This window comes from Salmo salar, chromosome ssa15, assembly GCF_905237065.1.
Source record: "Salmo salar chromosome ssa15, Ssal_v3.1, whole genome shotgun sequence".
In the NCBI taxonomy this organism is placed as follows: Eukaryota; Metazoa; Chordata; class Actinopteri; order Salmoniformes; family Salmonidae; genus Salmo; species Salmo salar.
In genome coordinates, this window is record NC_059456.1 from 57,736,308 (window position 1) to 57,754,293 (window position 17,986).

The 17,986-nt window shown below is 41.1% G+C and overlaps 1 protein-coding gene across 4 annotated transcripts in view; it reads left to right on the top strand.

Annotated features, from left to right (window-relative positions):
- stxbp5a (syntaxin binding protein 5a (tomosyn)) overlaps nucleotides 1-17,986 on the top strand; it is a 195,922-nt gene that overhangs the window by 90,319 nt on the left and 87,617 nt on the right. For all 4 annotated transcript variants that reach the window (XM_014145279.2, XM_014145281.2, XM_014145282.2 and 1 more), the window contains exon 5: nucleotides 7,698-7,832. In XM_014145279.2, coding sequence (XP_014000754.2) covers nucleotides 7,698-7,832 — 135 coding nt within the window. The remainder of the gene's footprint in view (nucleotides 1-7,697; nucleotides 7,833-17,986) is intronic.

Here is a 17,986-nt window from a genome sequence, read left to right on the forward strand (position 1 = left end):
CCAATGTCTTAAACATTAGACAAGAGGAATGACACCGGGTTTCTCTTTTTTTACCTTTATTTAACTAGGCAAGTCCTGTTGGGGTTAGGGGGCAGTATTTGCACGGCCGGATAAAAAACGTACCCGATTTAATCTGGTTACTACTCCTGCCCAGTAACTAGAATATGCATATAATTGCTTGATTTGGACCGAAAACACCCTAAAGTTTCTAAAACTGTTTGAATGGTGTCTGTGAGTATAACAGAACTCATATGGCAGGCAAAAACTTGAGAAGATTCTGAACAGGAAGTGGCCTGTCTGACAATTTCTTGGGCTTCTTGACTCTCTTTATTGAAAACTGAGGATCTTTGCTGTAACGTGACACTTCCTACGGCTCCCATAGGCTCTCAGAACCCGGGAAAAAGCTGAATGATGTCTTTGCAGCCCCTGGCTGAAAAACATTAGCGCCTTTGGTAAGTGGTCTATCAGAGGACAATGAGACTGAGGCGCGTGCACGAGGCGACCCCATGTTTTTATTTTCTCTGTCTTTGAACTAAAACAACAACTCCCGGTCAGAATATTATCGCTTTTTTACGAGAAAAATGGCATAAAAATTGATTTTAAACAGCGGTTGACATGCTTCGAAGTACGGTAATGGAATATTTAGACATTTTTTGTCACGAAACGCGTCGGGCGCGTCACCCTTATTTACCCTTCGGATAGTGTCTTGAACGCACGAACAAAACAGAGGATATTTGAACATAACTATGGATTATTTTGAACCAAACCAACATTTGTTATTGAAGTAGAAGTCCTGGGAGTGCATTCTGACGAAGAACAGCAAAGGTAATAACATTTTTCTTATAGTAAATCTGACTTTGGTGAGGGCTAAACTTGGTGGGTGTCTAAATAGCTAGCCCGTGATGGCTGGGCTATCTACTCAGAATATTGCAAAATGTGCTTTCACCGAAAAGCTATTTTAAAATCGGACATAAGCGAGTGCATAAAGGAGTTCTGTATCTATAATTCTTAAAATAATTGTTATGTTTTTTGTGAACGTTTATCGTGAGTAATTTAGTAAATTCACCGGAAGTTTGCTAGTTCTGAACGTCACATGCTAATGTAAAAAGCTGGTTTTTGATATAAGTATGAACTTGATTGAACAAAACATGCATGTATTGTATAACATAATGTCCTAGGATTGTCATCTGATGAAGATCATCAAAGGTTAGTGCTGCATTTAGCTGTGGTTTGGGTTTATGTGACATTATATGCTAGCTTGAAAAATGGGTGTCTGATTATTTCTGGCTGGGTACTCTGCTGACATCTAATGTTTTGCTTTCGTTGTAAAGCCTTTTTGAAATCGGATAGTGTGGTTAGATAAAGGAGAGTCTTGTCTTTAAAATGGTGTAAAATAGTCATATGTTTGAGAAATTGAAGTAATAGCATTTCTAAGGTATTTGAATAACGCGCCACGGGATTCCACTGGCTGTTGAGTAGATAGCCCAGAGAGGTTTTAAGAACAAATTCTTATTTACAATGACGGCCTTCTCCGGCCAAACTGTAATGACGCTGGACAAATTGTGCGCCGCCCTATGGGACTCCGAATCATGGCCAGTTGTGATAAGGCCTGCAATTGAGCCAGGGTCTGTAGTGACGCCTCTAGCACTGAGATGCAGTGCCTTAGACCGCTGTGCCACTCAGTAGCCCCAATTACATTTATTATCAATTTCTCTCAATCTCAGCATATTGACAGTTCAATTCAAAATAGGGATGTCAAACGTTTAAACATTTAATCCAATGAATCGCAGGATTTGCTGTGATTCATCACGATTAATCACAAATTCAGAATTTGCTGAAATTGAGCTGCTTTTTAAGAATTTTATATAAAAACCATTACAATAATATTGACGTCTGATTTCGTCCAAGGTAACGGTTAGTAAAATCTGGTAAATTGATAAAGCGCACTTTCTTTAACTTCAATGTCAGTTGTTTTTTAGCTGTATACATTATGTAAAAGTATTTGTTTACATTCATTCCAATAGCAAACACATTCACACATTTTAAAATACATTAAAATCCCTTTTAGGCCTGTGTATCAAAAGTAACAAAAACCAATAGACAGCTAACAATAACAGAAGCCATGAATAGATAGCTAAGACAAAATGCAAGGCTAGCTATCGCCTATCACTGAGATAGCTAGCGGTTAACAATTAGCTTGCAACCATTAGATACAAATGTCATAAAAAGTAACCTTCTAAAATGTATGACGAAGAGAGGAGCGTGCCTGCAGCAGGAACACTCCAGATGCCTCTCCCTAGTGGTAGTGCTAAGTATACATGTATATCAATGCAACACCATGGAGGACTACAATAATAATGGAGTGAATGGCTCAGAAATAAAAATATATATCTTTTTTACTCACTTCAATTATAGTACTCTGGTAGGCTAAGTAACCTTTTTTACAGGATGGCATTAATGAATTTGCAATTCCACATGTGGAAATATTGCTACTGCAACATCTTAACACCACCTTTTCACGTGAGGAAAATAACACTATTTCACCCCGACATGTGAACTTGCAATTCCACATGTGAATGTTTCTCACATGTAAAACTGCTAATTAGATTTTCACATGTGAAGGTTTTTCACATGTGAATATGCAATTCCACATGTGAAAGTGAGATTTTCACATGTGGAGTTTTCCTACATGTGAAACTGCAAATGTTTTTTCATGTGATTGTTTTTCATGTTATTCTCATGTTATTCTCCTCACATGTTAACATGTGAACTCTAAATGTAATACATTTGAAAATATGGTTCCACATGTGAAATTGAAGATCAACATGTGAAAGCAGCTATTTCACATGTTTTTTTTTTATTAGGGGTGAGAGAGAGAAAGAGGGAAGAGAGAGGAGAGATAGGACATGGATGATGATGAATGATCTAAGGATGGTGTGATGCGTCATGCATACATACAGCCCATGATTCTCATGTTAAAGCTCTGAAATGACTGCAATGGCTGCAGTGTGCATTTTCTAAGGGCATTTTTGGATCAGATTTGGGCTTGAATCCTCTACATTCACCATGAGATACCCACCCCTCAGCTTACTCCACAATGATGCTATTCTTCTTCCTCCCCCTCATCCTTTCTCTCCTCTTTCCTTACCCTCCTTCCCTTGTCTCCCGAGTGGCTGAGTGGTCTAAGGCACTGCATCTCAGTGCTAGAGGCATCACTACAGACCCTGGTTTGATCCCAGGCTGTATCACAACCAGCTGTGATCGGAAGTCCCATAGGACGGCGCACAATTGGCCCAGCATCGTCCAGGTTAGGGGAGGGTTTGGCCGGGGTAGGCCGTCATTGTAAAATAAGAATTTGTTCTAAACTGACTTGCCTAGTTAAATAAAGGTTAAATAAAAAATGAATTAAAATAAAAATCCCTGAGAGAGTGTGGTTCTGATCAGAAGTGCTTGGTTCAGGTATATCAGTCCTGATTGGATGACTGGTTTGACCTACTTTGGTCCTGTTTTATTCATGTACCATTAGGAGGACTTGAGAATGGCTTGTTATAAAGACAGTGCTGATTCCAGGTCAAAATAACTAGTGGGGTTAGATGACCATTGGGTCATAGGTCAAATCAAATCAAATTGTATGTCATATAACGGGTGTAGACTTAACTATGAAATGCTTGCTTATGAGCCCTTCCAAACTATACAGAGTTTAAAACAATTATTATAAAAAGAAAAATAAGAGAAATAGTAACACAAGGAATAAAATACACAAGAATGGAGCTATATACAGGGAGTACCAGTACCAGGTCAGTGTGCAGGGGTATGAGGTATTTGAGGTAGATATGTACATGAAGGCAGGGTAAAGTGACTTGGCATCCGGATAGATAATAATAAGGTATTTGAGGTAGATATGTACATGAAGGCAAGGTAAAGTGACTAGGCATCAGGATAGATAATAATTAGAGTAAAATAAAGAACAGAGTAGCAGCAGCGTATGATGAGTGCAAAACCGTGTATGTGTGTTTGTGTTGTGTTGGTATCAAATTGTATTGGACACATACACAGGTTTAGCATATGTTATTGCAGGTGTAGCGAAATGCTTGTTCTTCTAGTTCCGACAGTGCAGTAATATCTAACAATTTCACAACAAATACTTAATACTCACAAATCTCAGTAAAGGAATGGAATTAAGAATATACACTGCTCAAAAAAATAAAGGGAACACTAAAATAACACATCCTGGATCTGAATGAATGAAATAATCTTATTAAATACTTTTTTCTTTACATAGTTGAATGTGCTGAAAACAAAATCACACAAAAATAATCAATGGAAATCCAATTTATCAACCCATGGAGGTCTGGATTTGGAGTCACACTCAAAATTAAAGTGGAAAACCACACTACAGGCTGATCCAACTTTGATGTAATGTCCTTAAAACAAGTCAAAATGAGGCTCAGTAGTGTGTGTGGCCTCCACGTGCCTGAATGACCTCCCTACAATGCCTGGGCATGCTCCTGATGAGGTGGCGGATGGTCTCCTGAGGGATTTCCTCCCAGACCTGGACTAAAGCATCCGCCAACTCCTGGACAGTCTGTGGTGCAACGTGGCGTTGGTGGATGGAGCGAGACATGATGTCCCAGATGTGCTCAATTGGATTCAGGTCTGGGGAACGGGCGGGTCAGTCCATAGCATCAATGCCTTCCTCTTGCAGGAACTGCTGACACACTCCAGCCACATGAGGTCTAGCATTGTCTTGCATTAGGAGGAACCCAGGGCCAACCGCACCAGCATATGGTCTCACAAGGGGTCTGAGGATCTCATCTCGGTACCTAATGGCAGTCAGGCTACCTCTGGCGAGCACATGGAGGGCTGTGCGGCCCCCCAAAGAAATGCCACCCCACACCATGACTGACCCACCGCCAAACCGGTCATGCTGGAGGATGTTGCAGGCAGCAGAACTTCTCCACGGCGTCTCCAGACTGTCACGTCTGTCACATGTGCTCAGTATGAACCTGCTTTCATCTGTGAAGAGCACAGGGCGCCAGTGGCGAATTTGCCAATATTGGTGTTCTCTGGCAAATGCCAAACGTCCTGCACGGTGTTGGGCTGTAAGCACAACCCCCACCTGTGGACGTCGGGCCCTCATACCACCCTCATGGAGTCTGTTTCTGACCGTTTGAGCAGACACATGCACATTTGTGGCCTGCTGTAGGTCATTTTGCAGGGCTCTGGCAGTGCTCCTCCTGCTCCTCCTTGCACAAAGGCGGAGGTAGCGGTCCTGCTGCTGGGTTGTTGCCCTCCCATGGCCTCCTCCACGTCTCCTGATGTACTGGCCTGTCTCCTGGTAGCGCCTCCATGCTCTGGACATTACGCTGACAGACACAGCAAACCTTCTTGCCACAGCTCGCATTGATGTGCCATCCTGGATGAGCTGCACTACCTGAGCCACTTGTGTGGGTTGTAGACTCCGTCTCATGCTACCACAAGAGTGAAAGCACCGCCAGCATTCAAAAGTGACCAAAACATCAGCCAGGAAGCATAGGAACTGAGAAGTGGTCTGTGGTCCCCACCTGCAGAACCACTCCTTTATTGGGGGTGTCTTGCTAATTGCCTATAATTTCCACCTGTTGTCTATTCCATTTGCACAACAGCATGTGAAATGTATTGTCAATCAGGTGTGATTGACTTGGAGTTACATTGTGTTGTTTAAGTGTTCCCTTTATTTTTTTGAGCAGTATATAAATATATGGATGAGCAATGTTAGAGCGGCATAGAGAGTATAGAGTACAGTATATACATATGAGATGAGTAATGCAAGATATGTAAACATTATTAAAGTGACTAGTGTTCCATTTATTAAAGAGGCCAATGATTTCAAGTCTGTGTACTGTATGCAGCTGCCTCTGTGCTAGTGATGGCTGTTTAACAGTCTGATGGCCTTGAGACAGAAGCTGTTTTTCCGTCTCTCGGTCCCAGCTTTGATGCACCTGTACTGACCTTGCCTTCGGGATGATAGCGGGATGAACAGGTGGTGGCTCGGGTGGTTGTTGTCCTTGATGATCTTTTTATCCTTCCTATGACATCGGGTGCTGTAGGTGTCCTGGAGGGCGGGTAGTTTGCCCCTGGTGATGCATTGTGCAGACTGCACCACCCTCTGGAGAGCCCTGTGATTGTGGGCGGTGCAGTTGCCGTACCAGGTGGTGATACAGCCCGACAGGGTGCTCTCAATTGTGCATCTGTAAAAGTTTGTGAGGGTTTTAGGTGACAAGCCAAATTTCTTCAGCCTCCTGAGGTTGAAGAGGCGCTGTTGCGCCTTCTTCACCACACTGTCTGTGTGGGTGGACTATTTCAGTTTGTCAGTGATATGTATGCCCGGGACTTAAAACTTTCCACCTTCTCCACTGCTGTCCCACCTCCTCTGCTGTTTCCTGAAGTCCACGATCATCTCCTTTGTTTTGTTGACCTTGAGTCAGAGGTTATTTTCCTGACACCACACTCCCAGAGCCTTCACCTCCTCCCTGTAGGCTGTCTCGTCATTGTTTGTAATCAAGCCTACTACTGTTGTGTCGTCTGCAAACTTCATGATTGATTTGGAGGCGTGCATGACCATGGAGTCATGGGTGAACAGGGAGTACAGGAGGGGGCTGAGCACACACCCTTGTGGGGCCCCAGTGTTGAGGATCAGTGAAGTGTAGATGTTGTTTCCTACCTTCACCACCTTGGGGGCGCTCCGTTAGGAAGTCCAGGGCGGGGTTCAGACCCATGCCCTTGAGCTTAATGATGATGTTGGAGGGTACTATGGTGTTGAATGCTGCGCTATAGTCAATAAACAGCATTTTTACATAGGTTTTCCTCTGAACCAGATGGCATAAGGCAGAGTGCAGTGTGATGCCAATTGCATTGTCTGTGGACCTATTGGGGCGGTAAGCAAATCGAAGTGGGTCTAGGGTGACAGGTAAGGTGGAGGTATGTTTGTATGTGTGTTTGTGTTGTCGGTATGCGTGTGTGTTATGTGGGTATGTAGTGAATGTGTATGGGTTTTGTGTGAGAGTGTCAGTGCAGTGTGTGTGAATATGTATATGGTAGTGTGTAGTCTTGTGATTGTGCAAAGAGTCAGTGCAAGATAGGTTCAGTGCAGATAGTTTGGGTAAACATGAATAGCAGTCATGAGTATTTAGGAGCCCTATTAGGAGTCCTATGGCTTGGGGGTAGAAGCTGACTCAGGTAGAGACTGATGTAGGTTTCAAAAGCTTTTGACCGTTCATTAAACTTCACATAGAGAGATGGATGAATGGATTAATTGATGGTTGAAGGACGAGTGGAATTATTGGACAAATTGATGAAAGAATGAAGATGAAACAGATGGATAAATGGAGAGCAGGGAAGGAAGGGTAACGTGTTCTGGTCCAGTCCTCTTCTCTCGTACCAGTCCGGTAATTAGGTGCCCAATACAGTTTTAAACACCTCTACCGTCACCTTGGTCTCAGCTCAGCATTATTAGCTCACTGTAGAAAACAAGGAAGATTCTTAAACTGCACAGTTTCTGTCTTTTAAATGCAAATAGGATATCATCAGCAAAACACTTCTGTCTTTCTCTTTTTTCTCTCTCTTTGTCTAATGCTACTACTTTTACTACCTCTCTGTGTCTATTTCTCTGTCTCTTAACTCCTACATAAACGTTCTCATTTCTCTCCATCTTCCAGGATCACGTTCGTCCACCTGCCCTTCCAAAGTAAATGGCTGTACATCGGCACAGAGAAAGGAAACATCCACATCGTCAACGTGGAGTCCTTCACACTCTCAGGCTACGTCATCATGTGGAACAAAGCCATCGAACTGTGAGTGTCAACACCAGCCTCTTCTCCTCGTCACACTGTCACAACGGCTTGTGGTGGAATGGACATAGCTATCAAAGAGCCTCTTAGTCACCTCTAGGCTTCATCCACACCTGGTGGCTTCAGTAACTGCAGGTGTGAAGGAGAAAGGATGTGAATCACTATCTGACTCTTATTTAGTAGGTCTCTTCAGCATGGGTTGAAGTATTTGTAAGATACTGTGCTATTTCACTGGGTATTTGTCAAATCAAATCAAATGTATTTATAAAGCCCTTCTTACGTCAGCTGAGGTCACAAAGTGCTGTACAGAAACCCAGCCTAAAACCCCAAACAGCAAGCAATGCAGGTGTAGAAGCACGGTGGCTAGGAAAAACTCCCTAGAAAGGCCGGAACCTAGGAAGAAACCTAGAGAGGAACCAGGCTATGAGGGGTGGCCAGTCCTCTTCTGGCTGTGCCGGGTGGAGATTATAACAGAACATGGCCAAGATGTTCAAATGTTCATAGATGACCAGCAGGGTCAAATATTTGTGTTGCTGTTGACATCCTCCATTTTGTTTCTGCTCTAGAGCTCTTGCATAATTCAATCTTGAGTTTTGTAGCATTTTCCCAATCCTGTCTCTTCCTGTCTCATATTGAGGGACGGAACAGATGTCTGTTAAGATCAGTGTTGGGCATGTACAGATGTCCTGTCTCGACAGTGCTGAGAGGAAAGGGAGGAGGAGAGGGGAAAGGAGATGAGAGGGAGAGAAAAAGCCAGAATGGGAAAAGAGGACAGGGGGGAGGAGAGGAGTGGAAATGATAGAGGAGGGGTGGGGGGTTAGGAGAGAAGGAGACGTGAGGGGATAGACGAGAGGAAGGAAAGAGTGAGTAGAGAAAGGGAAGGTTGTTCGGGGTAGACAAGTAGAGGAAAAAGAGAGGTGGAGGAGAGGAACGGGTGACAGTATGGGTCTCTGAGGAGTAGTGCCTGACAGTCCTGGAGCTGCCATGGTATTCCCTGACTAAAGGGACACGTCAACACACTCTTATATATGCTCTACTGAACAGTGTGTCCTCCTCTCCCCTCTTTATCCTATCCCCTGCTTTTCTCACTTTCACTCTCTGTTTCCAAAAACTGAACTCAACATTTCAAACACTTCAACCCATACACGCTTAACCCATACACGCACAAACATGTGTTTGTGTGGGCGTGTGGGTGTCTCTGTGTGACTCTGTGTGAAGGGCCTTCAGAAAGTTTTCACACCCCTTGACTTTTTCCACATTTTGTTGTGTTACAAGGTGGGATAAAAATGTATTTCTTTGTACTTTTTGGTCAACAATCTACATAAAATACTTTGTAATGTCAAAGTGGAAGGAAAAAAATATATAAAAAATTAAACATTAATTTCATTACATTTTAGAATCACGATTACAGCTGTGAGTCTTTCTGGGTAAGTCTGTAAGAGCTTTGCACAACTGGATTGTACAATATTTGAGCATTATTCTTAAAAAATTCTTCAAGCTCTGTCAAGTTGGTTGTTGATCATTGCTAGACTGGCATTTTCAAGTCTTGCCATAGATTTTTAAGCCAATTTAAGTTTTAAACTGTAACTAGGCCACTTAGGAACATTCAATGTTGTCTTGGTAAGCAACTCCAGTGTAATATTAGCCTTGTGTTTTAGGTTATTGTCCTGCTGAAAGGTGAATTTGTCTCCTAGTGTCTGTTGGAAAGTAGACTGATATGCCACCGCCTGGTATAGAAACTGCACGGCATCTGACCGTAAGGCGCTACAGATGGTAGTGCGTACGGCCCAGTACATCATTGGGGCCAAGCTTTCTGACATCCAGGACCTATATATTAGGCGGTGTCAGAGGAAGGCCCAAAAAATTGTCAAAGACTCCAGTCACCCAAGTCATAGACCGTTCTCTCTGCTACCGCACGACAAGCGGAACCGAAGCGCCAAGTCTAGGACCAAAAGGCTCCTTAACAGCTTCTACCCCCAAGCCATAAGACTATAACAATTAATCAAATGGCCACCCGGATTATTTACATTGACCCCCCCAACACTGCTGCTACACGCTGTTTATTATCTATACATAGTCACTTTACAAATGACCTCGACTAACCTGTAACCCCGCACGTTGACATCGGTACCGGTACCCCCTGTATATAGCCTTTTTATTGTTATGTAATTTTCTTGTGTTACTTTTTGATTTTATTTAATGTTTTTATTTTTATTTTACTTCAGTTTATTTAGTTAATATTTTCTTATCTATTTATTGAACTGCATTGTTGGTTAGCGATTTGTAAGTAAGCATTTGACGGTGAGGTCTCTACACCTGTTGTATTGGCGCATGTGACAAATACAATTTGATTTGATCCAGGTTTTCCTCAAAGATTTCTGTGCTTAGCTCTATTCCATTTATTTGTATCCTAATAAAAGTCCCTGGTCCTTGCCAATGACAAGCATACCCATAACATGATGCAGCCACCAAAATGCTTGAAAATATTGACTGTCCACAAGAATCCAAATAGGTCAGATCAGGTTTGCAATGATTAACTTCAATCAGACACCTTCTCACCTTAGAGGGGGGGGATAACTAGGGGGGGGGGTTAACAACTCACGTCCTGTTGTAAATCAATACTGCAACAATATTTCTAACATAGAACGTGGGGAATGGTCAAATTTGATTTTGTTGGTTATTTTGTGAAGTCATTTACAACGTCATAAAGGAAACAAAGGAAATACTGTAACTTGGAAAGTATACCCACTATATGAAGTTTCCTTACAATGCGTTGTGCATGTAATATGAACAATGATTTAAGTATTTTTGTTAAGAGAGGGATGTGATTTGAGAAGCTATAAGAGATTAAATAAATATATAACTTTGTACAGTGAGTAGTCACCGCCCTGAGTGAGGTCAGAGAGCATGTCAACCTGTTGGAACCTCCCCTTTTTGAGCAAATTGTATAAATGATGGGTTAAGAAAAAACACATCAGACCAGAAAGATGTGAAGCTGCAGCTGCACGTTTAAAGTGGTTTGAACTTTGAATCTCAACACAAGGTGGAGACGATATACTCCCCTCCCAGACAATCACTGGTATGGCTGATTAGCTGTCCAAAGTGAAGTATCTATGAAAGCTAATTTAAGTAGGACCCTCCTGTTACTCTGCTCAGCCTATCTTCAAAGAAGCCTCTTCAAGAGTGAATGGAGGGAAAGTCAACTCTGTAGTTCTGTTCAGGACTACACGACAAGTCACCGGATAACGGACAACTACAGAGATGGACAACAGTAGAAGACTTGTCGGAACCATTTCGGACAATCAGAGTCTTACAAGCGTGCTGCGAAAAGGCCCAACTGCCTTTCCAAGGCTACCCTATTCACTGAGAGAGATCCCCGTCGAACCCAGGCATTTTACGTAAATACATTCATGATTTCTTACTCAAAGCGTGCGGCGGTTTGTGTGCAAAGTATATGGTTACTGTAGGTGAGAGTAGTTTCTGAATGTACCAATTTTAAGTGTCTATGTCACTCTCTCTCTCCCTCTCCATCTCTTCTTTAACAAGCAGCCATGTTGTTGTCATTCCGCTAGGGACCTGTTTTCAGCGTATTAAGTATTCAGTCAATAACCGGTGCAAAGTGTGATTGTTTATCCTGTGTTCCCATTTAATTAGGTAGAAAATAAATAATTAAACCAATTTGTGTAGTACTGAATCATATATATGGCTTGGGTTTTTGCAGATGAAGGCGGTTACGACTGTTCAGAATGATGATATGATACGAGGTTATGATTAATACGTTGACTGTTTATAGATGTGATAGGACCTTTTAGAGTTTAATTCAGGAGATGGTAACTCTTTAAAGAACTGGTCTCGTGGTGCCCCGGATCCTAATGCGTTAATTGTTGCATGACTCATTAAACCGGGTAACAATTAAACATAGTTAATTACATTAATAAATGTCTTCAGATTCATGTCAAAGTCAAGTCACGACAATATGAAGAGTCATACTCAGTGGTGTGTTCTGTTGGATTTGCTCCAAACATAAGACTTTGTATTCAGGATACAGTATAATGTAAAGTTAATTTAATTTCCATCAATTTCAATTTAATGCCTTATTGCAATCAGGATGCGTGTTTTGGAATATTTTTTATTCTGTACAGACTTCATTCTTTTCACTCTGTCATTTTGGTTAGTGTTGTGGCGTAACTACAATGTTGTTGATCCATCCCTAGTTTTCTCCTTTCACAGCCGCTAAACTCTGTAACTGTTTTGAAGTCACCATTTGCTTCATGGTGAAATCCCTCAGCGGTTTCCTTCCTTTTCGGCAACAAGTTGGGAAGGACGCCTGTATCTTTGTAGTGACTGGGTGTATTGATACGCCATCAAAAGTGTAATTATAACTTCACCATGACCAAAGGGGTATTCAATGTCTGCTTTTTTTATTTTTACCCATCTACCAATAGGTTCCCTTCTTTGAGAGCTATTGGAAAACCTCCCTAGTCTTGGTGATTGAATCTGTGTTTGAAATTCACTGCTCGACGGAGGGACTTTTACAGACAACTATGTGTAGGGTACAGAGATGAGGTAGTCATTCAAAAATTATGTTAAACACTATTATTGTACACAGAGTGAGTCCATGCAACTTATTATGTGACTCGTTAACCTCTTGCATCTAGGCGTCCTAGCCAACAGCCAATGGGATCGCATGGCGCGAAATACAAAAACTACTAAAATACCACAATTCAATTTTCTCAAACAATTTTACACCATTTTAAAGATAAGACTCTCGTTAATCTAACCACATTGTCCGATTTCAAAAAGGCTTTACAGCGAAAGCAAAACATTAGATTATGTTAGGAGAGTACATAGACCAAAATAACCACACAGCCATTTTCCAAGCAAGCATATATGTCAATAAAACCCAAAACACAGCTAAATGTAGCACTAACCTTTGATGATCTTCATCAGATGACACTCCTAGGACATTATGTTATACAATACATGTATGTTTTGTTCAATGAAGTTCATATTTGTATCCAAAAACAGCTTTTTACATTGGCACGGGATGTTCAGAAAATGTATTCCCACCAAAAACTTCCGGTGAATTTACAAAAATACTCATCATAAACGTTGACAAAATACATGACAATTATTTTAAGAATTATAGATACAGAACTCCTTTATGCAATTGCTGTGTCAGATTATAAAATAGCTTTTCGGCGAAAGCACATTTTTCAATATTCTGAGTACATAGCTCGCCATCACAGCGATTCAGACACCCGCCAAGTTCGGGGCAAACTAAACTCAGAATTAGTATAAGAAATATTGTATTACCTTTGCTGATCTTCGTCAGAATGCACTCCCAGGAATGCTACTTCCACAAGAAATGTTGTTTTTGTTCGAAATAATCCATAGTAATGTCCATATACCTCCGTTTTGTTCGTGCGTTCAGGTCACTATCCAAAAGGGTAACGCGCGAGCGCATTTCGAGACACAAAAAGTCAAGATGTTCCATTACCATACCTAGAAGCATGTCAAACGCTGTTTAAAATCTATTTCTATGGTATTTTTAACGTAAAATTGCGATAATATTCCAAGTGGACAATAGTGTATTCATTCAAGGAGAAAAAGAAAAACAGCGTGCTCGCGGGAATGCGCATATCCAATCTCTTTGTCCTCAGGCAGACCACTCAGTAATTGAGCTCCTATACTCTGCCCAGAGACAGGAGAAGGCTCAGTCCACTTTCTGAAGGCTTTAGACAGCCAATGGAAGCCTTAGAAAGTGCAACGTAACAGCACAGATACTGTAGTTTCGAAAGGGACTAGAAAGAAGAACTACATTTCTCAGATCCCACACTTCCTGGTTGACTTTTTCTCAGGTTTTTGCCTGCCATATGAGTTCTGTTATACTCACAGACACCATTCAAACAGTTTTAGAAACTTCAGAGTGTTCTCTATCCAAATCTACTAATAATATGCATATTCTCGTTTCTGGGCAAGAGTTTTTTCATCCGGCCGTGAAAATACTGCCCCCTATCCACATCAGGTTAATCAGATTTGGACTACTTATTTAGGCGTGGCATAACAAAAGGGTTTGAATACTTATTGACTTCTAAAAACATAATTACACTTTGACATTATGGGGTATTGTGTGTATTAGTAGGGCGCGGGTCTAGGGGCTATTACTGTGACCGTATTACCGCAACACCGGCAGTAAAGAGTCATGACCGCAGTCAAATTTCACTTGACCGTTTAGTCACGATAACTGGGCTTCTCCAAGCTCTGATGCTGCTGATGTTCATTAGTAGCCTTCCAAATGTGTTAATTGCCTGGTACTCAGCACTCTATTGTCCCTCTAATCCATCTGACATCAATGTATTCAGCCCACGGGCACAACGGTCACTGTCCGCAAAAAGGCATGGAGTTTTTTATATGGCATTACGGCCAGGCATTACGGCCACACTAGGTGGATGCCACCAGGAAATTCGGGCATTATCAAGTGCTTGTCAAATTGTGAATGACAGACTGATGAAGTGTGTGCAGCCTGTGCATGAAACAAAGCAGAGCTCATGCCTTTCATGTGACTTTTTTCAGATATTCATTGGAGTTGCATCATGCAGCATTAGAATGTAATACAAATCAAAACATGTAGCCCAACGTTTGTATCACATAAATAAATCTAAATTAAGCATACAGGAGGACCTGTTTCTTTGTTAACAGCTCAACACAGAATAGCTGCGTGCGTGCACACTCTCAGAAATCGTTTGAAATCATTCTTTCTATTTTATTCAACTATGTTCAATTGTATTCTTCATACTATAAAATAATATCAAATAATTCCACGGAATTCTAAGCAAATCTTGTCTGCTAAATGAACTAATGTTGCCCACAGCCAATTGGCATATTATGGCAAATCCAGATCAGGGCCTAACATAAGGAAAACTCAGAATATGCTATTCTGTTCTTCTGAAATAGATGACATTTTCTTCATATCATGTTTCTTTAGACCTGTCTAACATAAATAATGGATTTATTGTGATGGTGTAAACTATATTAAATTGATTTATTAGACTTTTTAAAATGTACAGTAGATGTTCTAACGGTCTGGATCAGTGGCTTGTAGGTGTGGAAGCCAGGAGATGCTAAATGTGTTTAGGTTCATGAATGGTCAATTACCTAGAGACCAGCAGTTATTTGCTTGACAATCACTAGCTGACAAAATGTAATCACCGCCGCAGCCCTACGCGGGTCAGCTATTTGTTCACCCGCCCGCAATTGCTAATAATCATCCGCAACCGCCCGACTATATGTGATAAACTGAAAATCTGTGGCCCGCACCCAGCCCTAACCCACTAATAAAGAAAATGCGCTGTAGGCTACAGTCATAAATGGTGTAATGATTTTTTGACAGGGGCTGCAGTATTTTTGGGGGCCTGATTTAGATATGTTTCTGCGTATAATTTCTGACATTTTGGTAGGCTATTTGTTAGTCAACTTGTCTATAATTAGATACATGCAGCTTCTCTTCTGTCATTGTATGTTACCCTACAAGACTAAATAAACTCTTGCTCACCAGAATAATGTCATAAATCAATAGAATGCAGAGCAAAGACGTTAGGGGACCAGGGAGAAAATGCAATAACAAAAAAAATTGAATGATTTTCTGTGCACCATTTCAAAATGACATCAGTTTAACCAGGAAATAGAAAGCTGTGAAAACGACCCAACATGTTTCTGATAATATTTCAGTTTGTATTGGATGCATATTTTATGTAGTTTAAATACTTTCAGCTTTTATTATGCTGATAAAGACAGCACCTTTTACAGACCAGTGGTGGTCCATGCCATATAAGATTAGGGAGGATGATCATTTTTTATTGCTATTATTTATATTACAGCATATTGGATTACTGTCATTGATATTCCATTCACCCAGCTCAATGTAAAATCAATAGGTTTAGGCTATTACATGATACTAAAATTTTCCCTGTACCCATCATGTGTTTGCTACAACCTAGCCTACAGTATGAATGAAAGTTTACAACATAGGTGCACAGGTTGAGAGATTTTTGAGTAATCAAGGTGGCAGACAGTGCTTCCGTTTAAGATTTTTTTTCAACAGAATCAGCGGAATGAATGCACCCCTGATCACATGCAAACACAGTTCACTTACATAGCAGCCACATAAAAACAGCATGGTCACTTTGCTCGTTGTATATATAATTCCTTCTTGCAACTATCTACGCGCTCTCCTCCTCTCACCTTTTCCCTTCGCTTGAAGACTTCAGTGCACAACATAGCAGCTGTCTGTGACCAGGCCAAAAAACTTTACAAGCCAAACCTTCATATCATGACCGCTAACATCATGGTCAACATAGCTACTAGACCTAACGCGTTAGTAAACTCGCTACAATCATGCAATACAGTGTACAGTCAGAAAGCAGTTTAGCAGTTACACCGGCGGGCCCGGGGACAATACATTTATAAAACCAAAAGCTTACCTTGACTTAGAAGAGTTCCAGTGTTGGATAGCCATCTATCTAACATAGCATCCCTCTCTGTTTGAGCCGGTTGTTTGAGTAGGCTAAACTAGCTAGCTGCATTCACTAGCTAAGTGAAAGTGAAAGTAAAACTAAAAAAGTCAACCAAATATAGTTAGCTCTCTCTCTCTTGCTTCTCCATATTTTGGAATAAATTAATTTGTTTAAAACTGTTCAACTATTATCTTTCTCTCTCTTTGAGTCAACTACTCACCACATTTTATGCACTGCAGTGCTAGCTAGCTGTAGTTTATGCTTTCAGTACTCTGATCGTACTCTGATCAGTACTCTGATCAGTACTCTGATCGTTTGATTGGGTGGACAACATGTCAGTTCATGCTGTAAGAGCTCTAATAAGTTGGAGCACCTTGTCATAATTACTGTGTAAGTCTATGGAAGAGGGTGAGAACCATGAGCCTCCTAGGTTTTGTTTTGAAGTCAATATACCCAGAGGAGGACAGTAGCTAGCTGTCCTCTGGTTACACCATGGTGCTACCCTACAGAGTGCATCTGAGGCTACTGTAGACCTTCAATGCAAAACAATGTGTTTTTATCAATTATTTGGTGACATGTTAATATATTTAGTATAGTTTTATCTAAAAAGGATAACCTTTTTAATGTTTCACAATTTGTATTTGTATGAAATTCACTGAGGAGGATGGTCCTCCTCTTCCTCTTCTGAGGAGCCTCCACTGCTAAAGACAGTATCTTACTGAACATTCACATTCTCTCAAGATGCTAAAAGAAATAAATCATATTTCTCCACTCCAGTTCCAGAGTCCAAATTTTGCCTACATTTAGTGTATCACTTTAATGCAAAAAATGCTTAATTCGGCAGGAGTTAATATTAAGGCTATGTGTGAGATGTTATAGATCCATCGTCAGTGTCCACATTTCAGTTTCCATTTAACCCATCTGAGCAGTAGACTACAATTTCCTTGATGTGCCAAATCAAATAAAATCAAATTGATTTGTCACATATACGTAACAGTTTTGCTTCTGTCCCTCTCCTTGCCCGTACTTGGGCTCAAACCAGGGACCCTCTGCACACATCGACAACAGTCACCCTTGAAGCACTGTTACCCATCGCTCCACAAAAGCCGTGGCAAGGGAAACAACTACTTCAAGGTCTCAGAGTGAGTGACGTCACAGATTGAAACGCTATTAGCCAACTATCTAGCCATTTCACACCGGTTACACATACACATGTTTAGCAGATGTTATTGAGGGTGTAGCGAAATGCTTGTGTTTCTAGCTCCAACAGTGCAGTAATATCTAACAATTAACAACAATACACGCAATACTCACAACCTAAAAGTAAAAGAATGGAATGAAGGAATATATAAATATTAGAATGAGCAATGTCGGAGTGGCATAGACTAATATACAGTAGAATAGAATACAGTGTATACATATGAGATGAGTAAAGCAAAAATATGTAAACATTAGTATAGTGACTAGTGTTCCATTATTAAAGTGACCAGTGATTTCATGGCTATTGGGAAGCAGCATCTAAGGTGCAGGGTTACGTAACCGGGTGGAAGCTGCCTTGTGATGGCTATTTAACAATCTGATGGCCTTGAGATAGAAGCTGTTTTTCAGTCTCTCAGTGCACCTGTACTGACCTCACCTTCT